The sequence below is a fragment of the Aquarana catesbeiana genome, linkage group LG07 (assembly GCF_042186555.1).
Source record: "Aquarana catesbeiana isolate 2022-GZ linkage group LG07, ASM4218655v1, whole genome shotgun sequence".
NCBI classification, from domain to species: Eukaryota; Metazoa; Chordata; class Amphibia; order Anura; family Ranidae; genus Aquarana; species Aquarana catesbeiana.
Window position 1 is genome coordinate 347,472,185 of NC_133330.1, and position 24,126 is coordinate 347,496,310.

At 50.6% G+C, this 24,126-nt stretch overlaps 1 protein-coding gene across 2 annotated transcripts in view; it reads right to left on the reverse strand.

Annotated features, from left to right (window-relative positions):
• The window catches only part of CCDC17 (coiled-coil domain containing 17), a 195,254-nt gene that overhangs the window by 73,601 nt on the left and 97,527 nt on the right, over window positions 1-24,126 (reverse strand). Inside the window, exons 10-13 of one of the 2 annotated variants that reach the window (XM_073594020.1) lie at window positions 19,772-19,992; window positions 19,584-19,669; window positions 15,688-15,903; window positions 9,850-10,072 (exon numbers count right to left, since the gene is read on the reverse strand). In XM_073594020.1, the coding sequence (XP_073450121.1) occupies window positions 9,850-10,072; window positions 15,688-15,903; window positions 19,584-19,669; window positions 19,772-19,992 (746 nt within the window). Of the gene's footprint in view, window positions 1-9,849; window positions 10,073-15,687; window positions 15,904-19,583; window positions 19,670-19,771; window positions 19,996-24,126 lie in introns of both variants that reach the window. The other variant, XM_073594019.1, reaches the window with a different exon arrangement.

A 24,126-nucleotide genomic window follows, 5' to 3' on the forward strand; every position in this document is an offset into this window, starting at 1 on the left:
GTCACCCACCTGTGTCACCTACCTATGTCACCCACCTGTGTCACCTACCTGTGTCACCTACCTGTGCCACCTACCTGTAAATACCTACCTGTGCCACCTACCTGTAAACACCTACCTGTGTCCCCTACCTGTAAACAACTACCTGTGTCACCCACCTGTAAACACCTACCTGTAAACACCTACCTATGTCACCTACCTGTGTCACCTACCTATGTCACCTACCTGTAAACACCTACCTGTGTCACCTACCTATGTCACCCACCTGTGTCACCTACCTATGTCACCCACCTGTGTCACCTACCTGTGTAACCTACCTGTGCCACCTACCTGTAAACACCTACCTGTGTCACCTACCTGTGGCACCTACCTGTAAACACCTACCTGTGCCACCTACCTGTAAACACCTACCTGTGTCACCTACCTGTAAACAACTACCTATGTCACCTACCTGTGTCACCTACCTGTGTCACCCACCTGTAAACACCTACCTGTGTCACCTACCTGTAAACACCTACCTATGTCACCTACCTGTAAACACCTACCTGTGCCACCTACCTGTAAACACCTACCTATGTCACCTACCTGTAAACACCTACCTGTGTCACCTACCTGTAAACACCTACCTATGTCACCTACCTGTAAACACCTACCTATGTCACCTACCTGTAAACACCTACCTGTGTCACCTACCCGTGTCACCTACCTGTAAACACCTACCCGTGTCACCTACCTGTAAACACCTACCTGTGCCACCTACCTGTGTCACCTCCCTGTAAACACCTACCTATGTCACCTACCTGTAAACACCTACCTGTGTCACCTACCTATGTCACCCACCTGTGTCACCTACCTATGTCACCCACCTGTGTCACCTACCTGTGTCACCTACCTGTGCCACCTACCTGTAAATACCTACCTGTGCCACCTACCTGTAAACACCTACCTGTGTCCCCTACCTGTAAACAACTACCTGTGTCACCCACCTGTAAACACCTACCTGTAAACACCTACCTATGTCACCTACCTGTGTCACCTACCTATGTCACCTACCTGTAAACACCTACCTATGTCACCTACCTGTGTCACCTACCTGTAAACACCTACCTGTGTCACCTACCTATGTCACCCACCTGTGTCACCTACCTGTGTAACCTACCTGTGCCACCTACCTGTAAACACCTACCTGTGTCACCTACCTGTAAACAACTACCTATGTCACCTACCTGTGTCACCTACCTGTGTCACCCACCTGTAAACACCTACCTGTGTCACCTACCTGTAAACACCTACCTATGTCACCTACCTGTAAACACCTACCTGTGTCACCTACCTGTAAACACCTACCTATGTCACCTACCTGTAAACACCTACCTGTGTCACCTACCTGCAAACACCTACCTATGTCACCTACCTGTAAACACCTACCTGTGTCACCTACCCGTGTCACCTACCTGTAAACACCTACCCGTGTCACCTACCTGTAAACACCTACCCGTGTCACCTACCTGTAAACACCTACCTGTGCCACCTACCTGTAAACACCTACCTATGTCACCTACCTGTAAACACCTACCTGTGTCACCTACCCGTGTCACCTACCTGTAAACACCTACCCATGTCACCTACCTGTAAACACCTACCCGTGTCACCTACCTGTAAACACCTACCTGTGCCACCTACCTGTGTCACCTCCCTGTAAACACCTACCTATGTCACCTACCTGTAAACACCTACCTATGTCACCTACCTGTAAACATCTACCTATGTCACCTATCTGTGCCACCTACCTCTAAACACCTACCCATCTCACCTACCTGTAAACACCTACCTATGTCACCTACCTGTAAACACCTACCTGTGTCACCTACCCGTGTCACCTACCTGTAAACACCTACCCATGTCACCTACCTGTAAACACCTACCCGTGTCACCTACCTGTAAACACCTACCTGTGCCACCTACCTGTGTCACCTCCCTGTAAACACCTACCTATGTCACCTACCTGTAAACACCTACCTATGTCACCTACCTGTAAACATCTACCTATGTCACCTATCTGTGCCACCTACCTCTAAACACCTACCCATCTCACCTAACTGTAAACACCTACCTGTGCCACCTACCTGTAAACACCTACCTATGTCACCTACCTGTAAACACCTACCTGTGCCACATACCTTTAAACACCTACCTGTGCCACCTACCTGTAAACACCTACCTGTGTCACCTACCCGTGTCACCTACCTGTAAACACCTACCCGTCTCACCTACCTGTAAACACCTACCTGTGTCACCTACCTGTGCCACCTACCTGTAAACACCTACCTATGTCACCTACCTGTAAACACCTACCTGTGCCACCTACCTCTAAACACCTACCCGTCTCACCTACCTGTAAACACCTACCTGTGTCACCTACCTGTGCCACCTACCTGTAAACACCTACCTATGTCACCTACCTGTAAACACCTACCTGTGTCACCTACCTGTAAACACCTACCTGTAAACACCTACCTATGTCACCTACCTGTAAACACCTACCTGTGTCACCTACCTGTAAACACCTACCTATGTCACCTACCTGTGAACACCTACCCGTGTCACCTACCTGTAAACACCTACCTGTGCCACCTACATATGCCACCTACCTGTAAACACCTACCTATGACACCTACCTGTAAACACCTACCTATGTCACCTACCTGTGAACACCTACCCGTGTCACCTACCTGTAAACACCTACCTGTGCCACCTACATATGCCACCTACCTGTAAACACCTACCTATGTCACCTACCTGTAAACACCTACCTATGTCACATACCTGTAAACACCTACCTGTGTCACCTACCTGTGCCACCTACCTGTAAACACCTACCTATGTCACCTACCTGTAAACACCTACATGTGCCACCTACCTGTAAACACCTACCTATGTCACCCACCTGTAAACACCTACCTATGTCACCTACCTGTAAACACCTACCTGTGCCACCTACCTGTAAACACCTACCTATGTCACCTACCTGTAAACACCTACCTATGTCACCTACCTGTGTCACCTACCTGTGCCACCTACCTGTAAACACCTACCTGTGCCACCTACCTGTAAATACCTACCTGTGCCACCTACCTGTAAACACCTACCTATGTCACATACCTGTAAACACCTACCTATGTCACCTACCTGTAAACACCTACCTGTGCCACCTACCTGTAAACACCTACCTGTAAACACCTACCTATGTCACCTACCTGTGCCACCTACCTGTAAATACCTACCTGTGCCACCTACCTGTAAACACCTACCTGTGCCACCTACCTGTAAACACGTACCTATGTCACCCACCTGTAAACACATACCTATGTCACCTACCTGTAAACACCTACCTGTGCCACCTACCTGTAAACACCTACCTATGTCACCTACCTGTAAACACCTACCTGTAAACACCTACCTATGTCATCTACATGTGTCACCTACCTGTGCCACCTACCTGTAAACACCTACCTGTGCCACCTACCTGTAAACACCTACCTATGTCACCTACCTGTTTCACCTACCTGTGCCACCTACCTATGTCACCTACCTGTAAACACCTACCTGTGCCACCTACCTGTAAACACCTACCTGTGTCACCAACCCGTAAACACCTACCTGTGTCACATACCTGTGCCACCTACCTGTAAACACCTACCTGTGTCCCCTACCTGTAAACACCTACCTGTGTCACCTACCTGTAAACGCCTACCTGTGTCACCTACCTGTGCCACCTACCTGTAAACACCTACCTGTGTACACCTACCTGTGTCCCCTACCTGTAAACTCCTACCTGTGTCACCTACCTGTAAACACCTACCTATGTCACCTACCTGTGCCACCTACCTGTAAATACCTACCTGTGCCACCTACCTGTAAACACCTACCTGTGTCCCCTACCTGTAAACACCTACCTGTGTCACCTACCTGTAAACACCTACCTGTGTCACCTACCTGTGTCACCTACCTATGTCACCTACCTGTAAACACCTACCTGTGCCACCCACCTGTAAACACCTACCTATGTCACCTACCTGTGTCACCTACCTATGTCACCTACCTGTGAACACCTACCTTTGCCACCTACCTATGTCACCTACCTATAAACACCTACCTGTGCCACCTACCTGTAAACACCTACCTATGTCACCTACCTGTGTCACCTACCTATGTCACCTACCTGTAAACACCTACCTATGTCACGTACCTGTAAACACCTACCTGTGTCACCTACCTGTGCCACCTACCTGTAAACACCTACCTATGTCACCTACCTGTGCCACCTACCTGTGTCACCTACCTGTAAACACCTACCTATGTCACCTACCTGTGTCACCTACCTGTAAACACCTACCTATGTCACCTACCTATGTCACCTACCTGTGTCACCTACTTGTGGCACCTACCTGTAAACACCTACCTGTGCCACCTACCTGTAAACACCTACTTGTGTCACCTACCTGTAAACACCTACCTGTGTCACCTACCTATAAACACCTACCTGTGTCACCTACCTGTAAATACCTACCTGTGCCACCTACCTGTAAACACCTACCTGCGGCACCTACCTGTGTCACCTACCTGTGCCATCTACCTATGTCACCTACCTGTGCCACCTACCTCTAAACACCTACCCGTCTAACCTACCTGTAAACACCTACCTGTGTCACCTACCTGTAAACACCTATCTGTAAACACCTACCTGTAAATACCTACCTATGTCACCTACCTGTAAACACCTACCTGTGCCACCTACCTGTAAACACCTACCTGTGTCACCAACCTGTAAACACCTACCTGTTACACCTACCTGTGCCACCTACCTGTAAACACCTACCTGTGCCACCTACCTGTGTCACCTACCTGTAAACACCTACCTATGTCACCTACCTGCGGCACCTACCTGTGCCATTTACCTATGTCACCTACCTGTGCCACCTACCTCTAAACGCCTACCCGTCTCACCTACCTGTAAACACCTACCTGTGTCACCTACCTGTAAACACCTATCTGTAAACACCTACCTGTAAACACCTACCTGTAAATACCTACCTATGTCACCTACCTGTAAACACCTACCTGTGCCACCTACCTGTAAACACCTACCTGTGTCACCTACTTGTAAACACCTACCTATGTCACCTACCTATGTCACCTACCTGTAAACACCTACCTGTGTCACCTACCTGTGCCACCTACCTGTAAACACCTACCTGTGTCACCTACCTGTAAACACCTACCTGTGTCACCTACCTGTGCCACCTACCTGTAAACACCTACCTATGTCACCTACCTGTAAACACCTACCTGTGTCACCTACCTGTGCCACCTACCTGTAAACACCTACCTATGTCACCTACCTGTGTCACCCACCTGTAAACACCTACCTATGTCACCTACCTGTAAACACCTACCTGTGTCACCTACCTGTGTCACCTACCTGTGTCACCTACCTGTAAAAACCTATCTGTAAACACCTACCTCTGCCACCTACCTGTAAACACCTACCTGTAAATACCTACCTATGTCACCTACCTGTAAACACCTACCTGTGCCACCTACCTATGTCACCTACCTGTAAACACCTACCTGTGTCACCTACTTGTAAACACCTACCTATGTCACCTACCTATGTCACCTACCTGTAAACACCTACCTGTGCCACCTACCTATGTCACCTACCTGTGTCACCTACCTATGTCACCCACCTGTAAACACCTACCTGTGCCACCTACCTGTAAACACCTACCTATGTCACCTACCTGTAAACACCTACCTGTAAACACCTACCTATGTCACCTACCTGTGTCACCTACCTGTGTCACCTACCTGTAAACACCTACCTGTGCCACCTACCTGTAAACACCTACCTGTGCCACCTACCTGTAAACACCTACCTATGTCACCTACCTGTAAACACCTACCTGTGCCACCTACCTGTAAACACCTACCTATGTCACCTACCTGTAAACAACTACCTATGTCACCTACCTGTGCCACCTACCTGTAAACACCTCCCTGTGTCACCTACCTGTAAACACCTACCTGTGTCACCTACCTGTAAACACCTACCTGTGTCACCTACCCGTAAACACCTACCTGTGTCACCTACCTGTAAACACCTACCTATGTCACCTACCTATGTCACCTACCTGTGTCACCTACCTGTAAACACCTACCTGTGCCACCTACCTGTAAACACCTACCTGTGTCACCTACCCGTAAACACCTACCTGTGTCACCTACCTGTAAACACCTACCTATGTCACCTACCTGTGCCACCTACCTATGTCACCTACCTGTAAACACCTACCTGTGCCACCTACCTGTAAACACCTACCTGTGTCACCTACCCGTAAACACCTACCTGTGTCACCTACCTGTAAACACCTACCTGTGTCCCCTACCTGTAAACACCTACCTGTGTCACCTACCTGTAAACACCTACCTGTGTCACCTACCTGTGCCACCTACCTGTAAACACCTACCTGTGTACACCTACCTGTGTCCCCTACCTGTAAACACCTACCTGTAAACACCTACCTGTGTCACCTACCTGTGCCACCTACCTGTAAACACCTACCTGTGTCACCTACCTCTAAACACCTACCCGTCTCACCTACCTGTAAACACCTACCTGTGCCACCTACCTCTAAACACCTACCCGTCTCACCTACCTCTAAACACCTACCCGTCTCACCTACCTGTAAACACCTACCTGTGTCACCTACCTGTAAACACCTACCTCTGCCACCTACCTGTAAACACCTACCTGTAAATACCTACCTATGTCACCTACCTGTAAACACCTACCTTTGCCTCATACCTGTAAACACCTACCTGTGCCACCTACCTGTAAACACCTACCTGTGTCACCTACCTGTAAACACCTACCTGTGCCACCTACCTGTAAACACCTACCTATGTCACCTACCTGTGTCACCTACCTGTAAACACCTACCTATGTCACCTACCTGTAAACACCTACCTGTGCCACCTACCTGTAAACAACTACCTATGTCACCTACCTGTGCCACCTACCTATGTCACCTACCTGTAAACACCTACCTGTGCCACCTACCTGTAAACACCTACCTATGTCACCTACCCGTAAACACCTACCTGTGTCACCTACCTGTAAACACCTACCTATGTCACCTACCTGTGTCACCTACCTGTGCCACCTACCTATGTCACCTACCTGTAAACACCTACCTGTGCCACCTACCTGTAAACACCTACCTATGTCACCTACCCGTAAACACCTACCTGTGTCACCTAACTGTGCCACCTACCTGTAAACACCTACCTGTGTCCCCTACCTGTAAACACCTACCTGTGTCACCTACCTGTAAACACCTACCTGTGTCACCTACCTGTGCCACCTACCTGTGTCACCTACCTGTGTCCCCTACCTGTAAACACCTACCTATGTCACCCACCTGTAAACACCTACCTGTGTACACCTACCTGTGTCCCCTACCTGTAAACACCTACCTGTGTCACCTACCTGTAAACACCTACCTGTGTCACCTACCTGTGCCACCTACCTGTAAACACCTACCTGTGTACACCTACCTGTAAACACCTACCTGTGTCACCTACCTGTAAACACCTACCTGTGTCATCTACCTGTGCCACCTACCTGTGCCACCTACCTGTAAACACCTACCTGTGTCACCTACCTGTAAACACCTACCTGTGTCACCTACCTGTGCCACCTACCTGTAAACACCTACCTGTGTACCCTACCTGTAAACACCTACCTGTGTCACCTACATGTAAACACCTACCTGTGTCACCTACCTGTGCCACCTACCTGTAAACACCTACCTTTGTACACCTACCTGTGTCCCCTACCTGTAAACACCTACCTGTGTCACCTACCTGTAAACACCTACCTGTGTCACCTACCTGTGTCCCCTACCTGTAAACACCTACCTGTGTCACCTACCTGTAAACACCTACCTATGTCACCTACCTGTGTCACCTACCTGTGCCACCTACCTGTAAATACCTACCTGTGTCACCTACTTGTAAACACCTACCTGTGCCACCTACCTGTAAACACCTACCTGTGTCACCTACCTGTAAACACCTACCTGTGACACCTACCTGCGGCACCTACCCACAGCACCTACCTGTGCCATCTACCTATGTCACCTACCTGTGCCACCTACCTCTAAACACCTACCCATCTCACCTACCTGTAAACACCTACCTGTGTCACCTACCTCTGCCACCTACCTGTAAACACCTACCTATGTCACCTACCTGTAAACACCTACCTGTGTCACCAACCTGTAAACACCTACCTGTGCCACCTACCTGTAAACACCTACCTGTGCCACCTACCTGTGTCACCTACCTGTAAACACCTACCTATGTCACCTACCTGTAAACACCTACCTGTGTCACCAACCTGTAAACACCTACCTGTGTCACCTACCTGTGCCACCTACCTGTAAACACCTACCTGTGCCACCTACCTGTAAACACCTACCTATGTCACCTACCTACGGCACCTACCCGCAGCACCTACCTGTGCCATTTACCTATGTCACCTACCTGTGCCACCTACCTCTAAACGCCTACCCGTCTCACCTAGCTGTAAACACCTACCTGTGTCACCTACCTGTGTCACCTACCTGTAAACACCTACCTGTAAATACCTACCTATGTCACCTACCTGTATACACCTACTTGTAAACACCTACCTATGTCACCTACCTGTAAACACCTACCTGTGTCACCTACCTGTGCCACCTACCTGTAAACACCTACCTATGTCACCTACCTGTGTCACCTACCTGTGTCACCTACCTATGTCACCTACCTATGTCACCTACCTGTGTCACCTATCTGTGTCACCTACCTGTAAACACCTACCTGTGCCACCTACCTGTAAACACCTACCTGTGTCACCTACCTGTAAACACCTACCTGTGCCACCTACCTGTAAACACCTACCTGTGTCACCTACCTGTGTCACCTACCTATGTCACCTACCTGTGTCACCTACCAGTAAACACCTACCTATGTCACCTACCTGTAAACACCTACCTATGTCACCTACCTGTAAACACCTACCTGTAAACACCTACCTGTGTCACCTACCTGTGCCACCTACCTGTGCCACCTACCTGTAAACACCTACCTGTGTAACCTACCTGTGCCACCTACCTATGTCACCTACCTGTGTCACCTACCTGTAAACACCTACCTATTTCACCTACCTGTGTCACCTACCTGTAAACACCTACCTGTGTCACCTACCTGTAAACACCTACCTGTAAACACCTACCTGTGTCACCTACCCGTAAACACCTACCTGTAAACACCTACCTGTGTCACCTACCTGTAAACACCTACCTGTGACACCTACCTGTAAACACCTACCTGCGGCACCTACCCACAGCACCTACCTGTGCCATCTACCTATGTCACCTACCTGTGCCACCTACCTCTAAACACCTACCCGTAAACACCTACCTGTGTCACCAACCTGTAAACACCTACCTGTGTCACCTACCTGTAAACACCTACCTATGTCATCTACCTGTAAACACTTACCTGTAAACACCTACCTATGTCACCTACCTGTAAACACCTACCTTTAAACACCTATGTCACCTACCTGTAAACACCTACCTGTGCCACCTACCTCTGCCACCTACATGTAAACACCTACCTATGTCACCTACCTGTGACACCTACCTGTAAACACCTACCTGTGTCACCTACCTGTGCCACCTACCTGTGTCACCTACCTGTAAAAGCCTACCGATGGCACCTACCTATATCACCTACCTGTGGCACGGTGTTGAGCTGTCCGGTGTTCAGGCCCGGGCGAAGTGGCAGACCTCTCACGGGAAGCTTCCATCGGCCGCTCAGGACTTGGTTATGGGGATCGAACAAGTCCAACTTGGTCCAACCACAAGAGGACAAGTGCTGAACCTCCTGACCGTAGGGATTGAACCCGCCGGCCGCCTGCAGCTCCATGACCAGAGCGATGGAAGAGCCGGGCCGCACCCTGGAAACAGAAACTGGACTCATTATATGAGATGAGAGAAATGGGAAGAAGAAGAATCAGCCGGTCAGAAATGTGCGATACGAGCCTCCAATCCCTAGAGGGCGATAATGAGTTCAATCCCAATTAGATACGAGGGGGCAATGGCCTGATCTGAGCCTCACATGTGATGTGACAATGAGAGGAAGATAAGGAGCCCAACTAGATGGTTATAGCAAAGCCACTGATAATCACCCCCTCCCCCATTATCTCTCCCACTATGACATCATAATGGGGCAAAAAACAGACATTTAGGCTAAAGTCTGATTCATCAAAGATAATGAAATCTCATTTCTTTAGCTCACCTGGAGGATATACTGTATATAATAATGTCCTTCTAGGGAGGAGATCCAACATGGTTACAATCAAGACACACATTGTGCAGCAAAATCACTCAGAAAATGGCGGTCTCATTAAATGCAGCACATCTGTAGGTAAATAGGTCAATAAGGTCACAAGGGGGTTTCTATTAGACAATCAGTTGCATTTCGGGGGTCACACGATTGGTGTGTGTCATGGTTGTAGATTTATCGATCGCTCCCCTTGTGGGGGAAGAACTTTATTCTGGATATAAAAGAATGACACGGCGCCCATTCACACCAGCGGTGGCGCATCGCACTCTTTACTGCTTGTTTGTTTTTTTAACAAACTTTATTGACACTGTACACGGCTGTGAATGGGAATATCATCTGAATGAAATGCAACCCATGTGAACACACATCCTCTTCTCCCCTAGGGGGCGATAATGAGCTTTCATTATCCTATGGGGATTTCTCTGCTTGTCAGAATGGGGGAGGGGGAGGGGGGTGCACCACATTTCCTTCTCAGGTGAAGTCTCACTCCATGTGCTGTAGCAGAATAAAATGAATTTGGCTTCATAATTAGCAATGTATAATAACTGGAGAATCCAGCAGGGGGCGGTGGGGCCCCTCGTAGGGCTGAGGTAGGAGGGCAGACCAATGAGGGCCCTGACGGGGAGTCGTCAGGAAACGTTCGTTTTGAGCGGAGCGACCCAATAAAATGAATCCAGACTCAGAATGAGCAGAAAAGTAACAAATAAAAAAATGGGGCAAATATATAAAACAAACATTCAATAAATCTATAAATTCCTTCAAATCTTATGAAATAACTTTTCTCTTTCACCCATAAAATCCATCTTTATACTGCTCACCAGCTGAAAGGTAAAATTGGGCTTGCAGTGGGAGGGACTGCTCTCTATAATGAGGGATGGAAAGGGGGGGAAGGGAGGATTCAGGAAGGATGTCACCAGTAAAAGCAGTAGGCGGGGCAGTGGCACAATAAGCAGCCACTATATGGATGGGGAAAACTGACCATCTAAGCTGTTGCTATTGACTACAGACCCCCTGGTGGGGGAGGGAGCACATTGCATGAAGACACCATTTTTTCCACCCATTACTTTCTTCTATGGACTATTATTATTGTTTGATTGAAAACATCATTGAAGATCGTGATTTACATGCTGAGCACTTCATTATATAGCACTATATTTGGGATACGTTGATATATTTTTGCATATATTATATATCTGGGCCCCCCTGTATATGTTCACATTGGGTTAGAATTGTTTGCGTTGTCACATTTGAGGAAGTGGGGGGAGGGGCTGGCAGCTATTTTATAGTATAATTGATAGTTTTTTACTTAGTTTAGGTTTGCTGAGGTCTTCGTTTCGGCAGCTCACAAGGTTTATATATATAACAATATTGCAGGCTCTGCCTAGAGTTGTCACCCCCTATATGTTATGCAGCCATACAGTGGGGGGGAGGGGTATAGCACAGGGGGGTATAGCACAGAGGGGGGGTGTTAGCACAGGGTGGGGGGGTGTTAGCACAGGGTGGGGGGGTATAGCACAGGGTGGGGGGGGATAGCACAGGGTGGGGGGGGGTATAGCACAGAGGGGGGGTTAGCACAGGGTGGGGGGTATAGCACGGCGGGGGGAATAGCACAGAGGGAGGGGGGTATAGAACAAGGTTGGGGGGTATAGCACAGAGGGGGGGTATAGAACAGGGTGGGGGGTATAGCACAGAGGGGGGTATAGAACAGGGTGGGGTGGTATAGCACAGAGGTTGGGGTTATAGCATAGGGTGGGGGGTATAGCACAGGGGGGGGTATAGCACAGAGGGGGGTATAGCACAGAGGGGGGGTATAGCACAGGGTGGAGGGGTATAGCACAGGGGGGGGTTAGCATTGGGTGAGGGGGTATAGCACAGATGGGGGTATAGAACAGGGTGGAGGGGTATAGCACAGAGGGGGGGTATAGAACAGGGTGGGGGGTATAGCACAGAGGGGGGTATAGAACAGGGTGGGGTGGTATAGCACAGAGGTTGGGGTTTAGCATAGGGTGGGGGGTATAGCACAGAGGGGGGGGTTAGCACAGGGTGGGGGGGTATAGCACAGCAGGGGGTATAGCACAGGGTGGAGGGGTATAGCACAGCGGGGGGTATAGCACAGAGGGGGGTATAGCACAGGGTGGAGGGGTATAGCACAGGGTGGGTTGGGGGTATAGCACAGGGGGGGGGTTTAGCACAGGGTGGGGGGTATAGCACGGCGGGGGGTATAGCACAGAGGGAGGGGGGTATAGAACAGGGTGGGGGGTATAGCACAGCGGGGGGGTATAGCACAGAGGGAGGGGGGTATAGAACATGGTGGGGGGGTATAGCACAGGGTGGAGGGGTATAGCACAGAGGGGGGGTATAGAACAGGGTGGGGGGGTATAGCACAGAGGGGGGTATAGAACAGGGTGGAGGGGTATAGCACAGGGTGGAGGGGTATAGCACAGAGGGAGGGGTATAGCACAGAGGTTGGGGTTTAGCATAGGGTGGGGGGGTATAGCACAGAGGGGGGGGTTAGCATAGGGTGGAGGGGTATAGCACAGAGGGGGGGTATAGAACAGGGTGGAGGGGTATAGCACGTGGGGGGGGGGTTAGCACAGGGTGGAGGGGTATAGCACAGAGGGGGGGTATAGCACAGGGTGGAGGGGTATAGCACGGGGGGGTTTAGCATAGGGTGGGGGGTATAGCACAGAGGGGGGGTATAGAACAGGGTGGGGGGGTATAGCACAGAGGTTGGGGTTTAGCATAGGGTGGGGGGGTATAGCACAGAGGGGGGGTATAGAACAGGGTGGGGGGGTATAGCACAGGGGGGGTATAGAACAGGGTGGGGGGGTATAGCACAGAGAGGGGGGGTATAGAACAGGGTGGGGGGGGTATAGCACAGAGAGGGGGGGTATAGAACAGGGTGGTGGGGTGGTCACCTAGGCTGCCTTAAGTGCTGTGTTAACATGTTAATTATATAATTGTCTTAAGTTTTTGCTAGAGGGGAGGGGGCCCCTAGATCTAGTCAGAGCCCACTGGGAAGGGGAAATTGATCCCCAAGGGTCTTCTATCGTAACATACGTTCTTGAGTTTAGGGACAGACTGAAGGAGCTCACGGACACCGTCCAGGAGAACCTTCGGGCTGCCCAAAGGCGGCAGAAATGATGGTACGATCGTACTGCTTGGAACCACACTCTGGAGGTTGGGCAGAAGGTTCTTGCCCTCAGGCCAACCAAGCAGGACAAGTTAGAGGCCACTTGGCAGGGACCTTACCGGGTTGTGGCAAAGCTCTGTGACATGACCTACCTCGTGGCTAAATGTTCGGATGAAAGAGTCCGATGGACCTTTCATGTGAACATGTTGAAAGCATACTGGGAAAGATCAGGAGAGGTAGCCGCTATATGTGCTCCAGCTGTGGAAGATTCTGAGAATCTTCCCCTGCTGGTGCTCCCGGAGCTAAATAGAATTACTGCAGGGATAGAGAAGATAAAGCTTGACGATCAGCTAGGGCTGACGCAGAGAGAACAAGCTAGACAGGTCCTTAGTCAGAGAAGGGAAATGTTCTCCACAGTCCCTGGGTACACTACTATGGCAGTGCACCGTGTGGAGACCCCGGGACAACTGCCACTAAGACAGGCGGCTTACCGGATACCTGACGCAGTGAGAGAAGGGATGCATTGTGAGATTGAGATGCTTGAGTTGGGAGTCATCGAGCCATCCCGGTGGTCCTTGTAGCGAAGCGGGATGGCACAACTCGCTTCTGTGTAGACTACCACAGATTAAATGAGTGCACCACCACTGATGCTTACCCTATGCCCCGGTCGATGATCTGTTAGATCGCATTGCTCGGGGAAAATTCCTGACAACCCTTGACCTATGCAAAGGGTACTGGCAAATTTCTCTGGATGCGGAATCTATTCCGAAATCGGCGTTCATTACCCCATTTGGCTTATATCAGTCTAAAGTAATGCCATTTGGGATGAAGAATCCAGAGGATGGTAGACCAACTCCTCAATGGCCTCCAGGACTATGCTTGTGCATACCTGGATGACATTGCGATCTACAGTGATACCTGGGAGGACCATCTGGTTCACCTGGGTGTTGTGTTAGACCGCATCAAAGCTGCAGGACTAACCCTTAAGGCAGAGAAATGCAGCATAGGGATGTCCGAGGTACAGTACCCTGGACATCGAGTAGGCAGTGGACAACAACGACCCGAGCCTGCTAAGATTGAGGCAGTTGCCAAGTGACCAACCCCCCGTACTAAAACCCAGGTCCTGGCGTTCCTCGGCACAGCTGGGTACTATAGGAAATTTGCCCCGCAATATAGTTCCATCGCTAAGCCCCTGACAGACCTGACTAAGAAGCACCTTCCCCGACAGGTACTGTGGTCCCCTGAGTGTGAAGCTGCCTTCCAACGATTAAAGAATGCACTAACTTCAGCTCCTGTTCTAGCTGCCCCTGACCCAACCAAACGTTTTTGTGTCCACACAGATGCCTCTACATTTGGGCTGGGGGCAGTACTGAGCCAAGTAGGACCTGATGGCGGTGAGCACCCAGTGGCCTACATCAGTCGGAAGCTGCTACCCAGGGAAGTCGGTTATGCAGCCGTGGAGAAGGAGTGTTTGGTGCTGGTGTGGGCCAACCTTATCTCTACGGACGATCTTTTACGGTGGTCACCGACCACAATCCATTAATCTGGCTTAATCGGGTCTCCGGGGATAATGATTCTTGAAAGAGCTGATCACATTGACCAAACAGTTCGTCTCCACAGGTCAATGTGATCAGCTCTTTCAAGAATCATTTATTGTTCAGAATTACCAAGAACAGTCTTTGGGCAAGTCCAAGAAAACAGTCTCTCAAAAATGTAACAAAAAAAAGATTAATATAGCAATACCAAATAACAGGGTGAATGTGGACAGAAAACGGTCCTTGCAGCCAGTATCCGTGACAAGGGGGTATAGCACAAGGTGGGAGGGTATAGCACAGTGTGGGGGGGTATAGCACAAGGTGGGGGGGTATAGCACAAGGTGGGGGGGTATAGCACAGTGGGGGGGGTATAGCACAGTGTGGGGGGTATAGCACAGAGGGGGGGTATAGCACATGGTGGGAGGGTATAGCACAAGGTGGGGGGTATAGCACAGTGTGGGGGGGTATAGCACAGAGGGGGGGTATAGCACAGGGTGAGGGGGTATAGCACAGCGGGGGATGGGGGTAATCACAGGACTTTCTAGACTCAGCAGGTACCTGGGTATTGGCTGTTTGGCAGATAACATGGCAAGGTTTCCTCGGGGGACATTGGCCACATGTTGCGGGGAATTCCACATCTCACACAGGACATCCGGCAGGGAGGACGAATGCCCCATCCGGTGCCCGTTACTGTAAAGACCGCTCAGCAGGCGCACCTTCTGGAATGTCGGATCCAATCCCAGAATGAAGTCGTAGAATATGACAAAGCCGGCTCTGCAAAGGAGAGAAACAAATATCACTGACATCAGATCCGCGGGGGCGGGGCCTGGAGCAGGCTAGAGCTTCCTGCAATGTAAAGCCTGTACAAAGCACATGAATAAAAGACTAGCAAGTGTCTAATAATATCCAAAAAATGTTTACTTCTCTGCAACCAGAAATCAGAGACCTTCCGCCCCTGTATCCTGACTCTGCACGGCTGTGTACTGATCCTGGCCTGTATCCTGACTCTGCCCGGCTGTGTACTGATCCTGGCCTGTATCCTGACTCTGCCCGGCTGTGTACTGATCCTGGCCTGTATCCTGACTCTGCCCGGCTGCGTACTGATCCTGACTGTATCCTGACTCTGCCCGGCTGTGTACTGATCCTGACTGTATCCTGACTCTGCCCGGCTGTGTACTGATCCTGATTGTATCCTGACTGTATCCTGACTGTGCCTGGCTGTGTACCGATCCTGGACTGTATCCTGACTCTGCCCGGCTGTGTACTGATCCTGATTGTATCCTGACTGTATCCTGACTGTATCCTGACTCTGCCCGGCTGTGTACCGATCCTGGACTGTATCCTGACTCTGCCCGGCTGTGTACTGATCCTGGACTGTATCCTGACTCTGCCCGGCTGTGTACTGATCCTGGCCTGTATCCTGACTCTGCCCGGCTGTGTACTGATCCTGGCCTGTATCCTGACTCTGCCCGGCTGTGTACTGATCCTGGCCTGTATCCTGACTCTGCCCGGCTGTGTACTGATCCTGGCCTGTATCCTGACTCTGCCCGGTTGTGTACTGATCCTGGCCTGTATCCTGACTCTGCCCGGCTGTGTACTGATCCTGGCCTGTATCCTGACTCTGCCCGGCTGTGTACTGATCCTGGCCTGTATCCTGACTCTGCCCGGCTGTGTACTGATCCTGGCCTGTATCCTGACTCTGCCCGGCTGTGTACTGATCCTGGCCTGTATCCTGACTCTGCCCGGCTGTGTACTGATCCTGGCCTGTATCCTGACTCTGCCCGGCTGTGTACTGATCCTGGCCTGTATCCTGACTCTGCCCGGCTGTGTACTGATCCTGGCCTGTATCCTGACTTTGCCCGGCTGTGTACTGATCCTGGCCTGTATCCTGACTCTCCAGCTCAATCTCCACCAGGTAGGGGACACTAAGGGCTCATTTACACTTGCTTATATTAACACATTAAAGCGCCTACCGCTTCATAATGAAGCTTGGCCAATGCCCTGTGTGTGCTGATTTACCATTTGTTTTAAAGGGGCCCAGTACAACCCCCGCTCATTAATACCCCTGTTCAGCAGATCCCTCGCTCTGTAGTAACCCCCAACTCTGCTGATCCCCCCGCTCTGTAGTAACCCCCAACTCTGCTGATCCCCCACTCAGTATTACCCTCAGCTCTGCTGATTCCCTGCTCAGTAGTAACCCCCAGCTCTGCTAATCCTTTGGTTTTCTGATCCTCCTCTCTAGTCCCCGCTGACCTCCTATTATTTTCTGGGGTATCTGGGGTGTTATTAGAACAATTAGAACCCTCAGGTCTGCTATGGATTTTAAGGGGAACCCGCGCCAAAATTAAAAAAAAATGGTGTAGGGGTCCCCCCAAAAATCCATACCAGACCCTTATCCGAGCACGCAACCTGGCAGGCCGCAGGAAAAGAGGGGGGATGAGAGAGCGCCCCCCCCTCCTGAACCATACCAGGCCACATGCCTTCAACAAGGGGAGGGTGCTTTGGGGTAACCCCCTTGCCCGGTGGTTGTGTGGGTCTGCGGGCGGGGGGACCACACGTTTTGGCCCCGCCCCTTCTGACACCATGGAGAAGCCATTGGGAAGTCCCAGACCGTCAGAGGGGGGTGTGGTCACCCAGGTACGTAAACGGGTGGCCCCGCCCCCTCTGACGCCACAGGGAAGCCATTGGGAAGTCCCCATGCGTCAGAGGGGGACGGGGTCACCTGGGTTCATCACCGTGTGGCCCCGCCCTCAGTTATAAAGGAACTGTCACCTGAGAGGATGGTCATTACGGCAGGTGCCTCCCATGGAGGAGGATCGGTGGCGGCGTACAGGGTTTTTTCGGTTCGGCGGAGCAAGAGAAGAAGATAAATGGACTTCGTGGGACATTTTTATTTTTTAATAAAGGACTTGTCCCAAGATGTGTCTTGTGGTTTTTTTAACATTTTGACACATTTGTGTCAATGTACCCATTACCATTTCAAACAGGGGGGCCGGGATCTGGGGGTCCCCTTGTTAAAGGGGGCTTCCAGATTCCGATAAGCCCCCTGTCCGCAGACCCCCACAACCACCAGGTAAGGGTTGTGGGGATGAGGCCCTTGTCCCCATCAACATGGGGACAAGGTGTTTTGGGGGGCTTCCCCAAAGCACCCTCCCAATGTTGAGGGCATGTGGCCTGGTACGGTTCAGGAGGGGGGGGGCACTCTCTCGTCCCCCCCTCTTTTCCTTCGGCCTGCCAGGTTGTGTGCTCGGATAAGGGTCTAGTATGGATTTTTGAGGGGACCCCCATGCCATTTTTTAAAAAATGTTGGCGTGGGGTTCCCCTAATATCCATACCAGACCCAAAGGGCCTGGTAATGGACTGGGGTGGGAACCCATGCTCTTTTTTCAATGAGTTTTATCTATATTGCCGGGACCCTACAATACATTACAGCCGCGATCAGTTTTAAATGACTTTTTTTCCTTTAGAAATGTTATTTTGCTGTCAGACTGTTCTAAACACGGGAAACATGCGCCCCTTTACAGGCATACTATAGACACCCCTCAGGTACGAAATTTAAAGGGATATTACACTTTTATTGTTTCACTTTAAGCATTATTAAAATCACTGCTCCTGAAAAAACGTCCGTTTTTAAAACTTTTTTTTGCATTGATCCATGTCCCCTGGGGCAGGCCCCGGGTCCCCAAACACTCCCCTGGGGCAGGACCCGGGTCCCCAAACACTCCCCTGGGGCAGGACCCGGGTCCCCAAACACTTTTTATGACAATAACTTGCATATAAGCCTTTAAAATTAGCACTTTTGATTTCTCCATAGACTTTTAAAGGGTGTTCCGCAGCTTTCGAATTTGCCGCAAACACCCCAAATTGTTCGCTGTTCGGCAAAAAGGGGGAACCCCCGATGTTCGAGTTGAACTTACGTTCGACTCAAACATCGGGCTCATCCCTACTGACAATACAAGCATTAATCTCCTATAAAAAAGACATTTCATTCAACTCTGATGTTCAGGCCATATGTGTGCACAGAGGGTGTGTCAGGTATGCCTGGGCACATCCTAATCACTATGTGCCATGCTGATTCCCCCTACTACCTACAGCCCCCCCCCTGTTAGCTCCTCCCCCCACCCTGCAGTGCTGCTGGCAACCCTCCTTCCTCTCCCTCCAGCTGCTGTGGGGGATGTTTCAGGATGGAGAGCGGGGGAAGGGGATAGTAAATATATAATTTACTGGCCCCTTCCTTTTCTAAACTAACACACTCATTCACTGAGTCCATTCATAACTGAAGCATAGAAAACTGTGTTCACTATGCTTCAGTTTGTGAATGAACAGGAAGTCTCTCAGCACAGAGCTCTTCATTCACTGTCCTGTGTAGCTGAGGCTGCAGAGAAAGAAGTGTGTTTGAGTTTTGGGGTTCAGACAATGAATAGACCCCGTAGAATGAAGGAGAAGTTCCTTACACGGGATCGTAGGGTGCCGGTCCCAGAGCATCGAGGGGCTCCATCACGTGTCTGTTCCCGGCGGGGCTCGGAGGACGCATCGACTCCTGAGAATGGTAAAAAAAAGACAATTTTACAATAAAGCCGATTGATTCTTCCTCAGGTCCCCCCTACAGATTTTGGGGGTCTCTCTTCAGTGTGTGACTCACCTGAGCTCCAATCATCACAGCAGGCTCAGGTCTCCCAATGGGCTGCCTGTTGGGGTGCAGGGATTGGGGTGGGGGTACGGGGGGAGGCTGGAATGGTGGGGGTCCTTGTACTCCTCGCGGGGGCATCCTACCGACATCTCGTCTGAGCAATTCAATATCGGCCTGGAGATGAGCCACCTGCTGTATATGTTCCTGCTGCATCTCCGCCATCTCTGCGTCCGCTGCTAGGGAAGAGGGAAACGTTATAATGTCCCCTCCCCCACACGATTATTATTATACATAGCTCTGACATATACCGCAGTGCTGTACAGAGATCACTGAGCCAATCACATCAGTCTCTGTACAGAGGAGCTTACACTCTAATGTCCCCTCCCCCACACAGTCACATCAGTCTCTATACAGAGGAGCTTACACTCTAATGTCCCCTCCCCCACACAGTCACATCAGTCTCTATACAGAGGAGCTTACACTCTAATGTCCCCTCCCCCCACACATCAGTCTCTGTACAGAGGAGCTTACACTCTAATGTCCCCTCCCCCCACACATCAGTCTCTATACAGAGGAGCTTACACTCTAATGTCCCCTCCCCCACAGTCACATCAGTCTCTATACAGAGGAGCTTACACTGTAATGTCCCCTCCCCCACAGTCACATCAGTCTCTGTACAGAGGAGCTTACACTCTAATGTCCCCTCCCCCACACAGTCACATCAGTCTCTATACAGAGGAGCTTACACTCTAATGTCCCCTCCCCCCACAGTCACATCAGTCTCTGTACAGAGGAGCTTACACTCTAATGTCCCCTCCCCCACAGTCACATCAGTCTCTGTACAGAGGAGCTTACACTCTAATGTCCCCTCCCCCACACAGTCACATCAGTCTCTATACAGAGGAGCTTACACTCTAATGTCCCCTCCCCCCACAGTCACATCAGTCTCTATACAGAGGAGCTTACACTCTAATGTCCCCTCCCCCACAGTCACATCAGTCTCTGTACAGAGGAGCTTACACTCTAATGTCCCCTCCCCCACAGTCACATCAGTCTCTGTACAGAGGAGCTTACACTCTAATGTCCCCTCCCCCCACAGTCACATCAGTCTCTATACAGAGGAGCTTACACTCTAATGTCCCCTCCCCCACAGTCACATCAGTCTCTGTACAGAGGAGCTTACACTCTAATGTCCCCTCCCCCACAGTCACATCAGTCTCTATACAGAGGAGCTTACACTCTAATGTCCCCTCCCCCACAGTCACATCAGTCTCTGTACAGAGGAGCTTACACTCTAATGTCCCCTCCCCCCACACAGTCACATCAGTCTCTATACAGAGGAGCTTACACTCTAATGTCCCCTCCCCCACAGTCACATCAGTCTCTATACAGAGGAGCTTACACTCTAATGTCCCCTCCCCCACACAGTCACATCAGTCTCTATACAGAGGAGCTTACACTCTAATGTCCCCTCCCCCACAGTCACATCAGTCTCTATACAGAGGAGCTTACACTCTAATGTACCCTCCCCCACAGTCACATCAGTCTCTGTACAGAGGAGCTTACACTCTAATGTCCCCTCCCCCCACAGTCACATCAGTCTCTGTACAGAGGAGCTTACACTCTAATGTCCCCTCCCCCCACAGTCACATCAGTCTCTATACAGAGGAGCTTACACTCTAATGTACCCTCCCCCACAGTCACATCAGTCTCTGTACAGAGGAGCTTACACTCTAATGTCCCCTCCCCCACAGTCACATCAGTCTCTGTACAGAGGAGCTTACACTCTAATGTCCCCTCCCCCACAGTCACATCAGTCTCTATACAGAGGAGCTTACACTCTAATGTCCCCTCCCCCCACAGTCACATCAGTCTCTATACAGAGGAGCTTACACTCTAATGTCCCCTCCCCCACAGTCACATCAGTCTCTATACAGAGGAGCTTACACTCTAATGTCCCCTCCCCCCACAGTCACATCAGTCTCTGTACAGAGGAGCTTACACTCTAATGTCCCCTCCCCCCACAGTCACATCAGTCTCTGTACAGAGGAGCTTACACTCTAATGTCCCCTCCCCCCCACAGTCACATCAGTCTCTATACAGAGGAGCTTACACTCTAATGTCCCCTCCCCCCACAGTCACATCAGTCTCTGTACAGAGGAGCTTACACTCTAATGTCCCCTCCCCCCACAGTCACATCAGTCTCTATACAGAGGAGCTTACACTCTAATGTCCCCTCCCCCACAGTCACATCAGTCTCTGTACAGAGGAGCTTACACTATAATGTCCCCTCCCCCACAGTCACATCAGTCTCTATACAGAGGAGCTTACACTCTAATGTCCCCTCCCCCACAGTCACATCAGTCTCTATACAGAGGAGCTTACACTCTAATGTCCCCCCCCCCACAGTCACATCAGTCTCTATACAGAGGAGCTTACACTCTAATGTCCCCTCCCCCACAGTCACATCAGTCTCTGTACAGAGGAGCTTACACTCTAATGTCCCCTCCCCCCACAGTCACATCAGTCTCTATACAGAGGAGCTTACACTCTAATGTCCCCTCCCCCCACACAGTCACATCAGTCTCTATACAGAGGAGCTTACACTCTAATGTCCCCTCCCCCACAGTCACATCAGTCTCTGTACAGAGGAGCTTACACTCTAATGTCCCCTCCCCCCACAGTCACATCAGTCTCTATACAGAGGAGCTTACACTCTAATGTCCCCTCCCCCCACACAGTCACATCATTGTCTGTACAGAGGAGCTTACACTCTAATGTCCCCTCCCCCACAGTCACATCAGTCTCTATACAGAGGAGCTTACACTCTAATGTCCCCTCCCCCACAGTCACATCAGTCTCTATACAGAGGAGCTTACACTCTAATGTCCCCTCCCCCCACACATCAGTCTCTATACAGAGGAGCTTACACTCTAATGTCCCCTCCCCCAGTCACATCAGTCTCTATACAGAGGAGCTTACACTCTAATGTCCCCTCCCCCCACAGTCACATCAGTCTCTGTACAGAGGAGCTTACACTCTAATGTCCCCTCCCCCACACAGTCACATCAGTCTCTATACAGAGGAGCTTACACTCTAATGTCCCCTCCCCCACACAGTCACATCAGTCTCTATACAGAGGAGCTTACACTCTAATGTCCCCTCCCCCACAGTCACATCAGTCTCTGTACAGAGGAGCTTACACTCTAATGTCCCCTCCCCCCACACAGTCACATCAGTCTCTATACAGAGGAGCTTACACTCTAATGTCCCCTCCCCCACACATCAGTCTCTGTACAGAGGAGCTTACACTCTAATGTCCCCTCCCCCCACACAGTCACATCAGTCTCTGTACAGAGGAGCTTACACTCTAATGTCCCCTCCCCCCCACAGTCACATCAGTCTCTATACAGAGGAGCTTACACTCTAATGTCCCCTCCCCCACACAGTCACATCAGTCTCTATACAGAGGAGCTTACACTCTAATGTCCCCTCCCCCACAGTCACATCAGTCTCTATACAGAGGAGCTTACACTCTAATGTCCCCTCCCCCACACAGTCACATCAGTCTCTATACAGAGGAGCTTACACTCTAATGTCCCCTCCCCCACAGTCACATCAGTCTCTGTACAGAGGAGCTTACACTCTAATGTCCCCTCCCCCCACAGTCACATCAGTCTCTATACAGAGGAGCTTACACTCTAATGTCCCCTCCCCCCACAGTCACATCAGTCTCTATACAGAGGAGCTTACACTCTAATGTCCCCTCCCCCACAGTCACATCAGTCTCTGTACAGAGGAGCTTACACTCTAATGTCCCCTCCCCCCACAGTCACATCAGTCTCTGTACAGAGGAGCTTACACTCTAATGTCCCCTCCCCCCACAGTCACATCAGTCTCTATACAGAGGAGCTTACACTCTAATGTCCCCTCCCCCACAGTCACATCAGTCTCTGTACAGAGGAGCTTACACTCTAATGTCCCCTCCCCCACAGTCACATCAGTCTCTATACAGAGGAGCTTACACTCTAATGTCCCCTCCCCCACAGTCACATCAGTCTCTATACAGAGGAGCTTACACTCTAATGTCCCCTCCCCCCACAGTCACATCAGTCTCTATACAGAGGAGCTTACACTCTAATGTCCCCTCCCCCACAGTCACATCAGTCTCTATACAGAGGAGCTTACACTCTAATGTCCCCTCCCCCCACAGTCACATCAGTCTCTATACAGAGGAGCTTACACTCTAATGTCCCCTCCCCCACAGTCACATCAGTCTCTATACAGAGGAGCTTACACTCTAATGTCCCCTCCCCCACAGTCACATCAGTCTCTATACAGAGGAGCTTACACTCTAATGTCCCCTC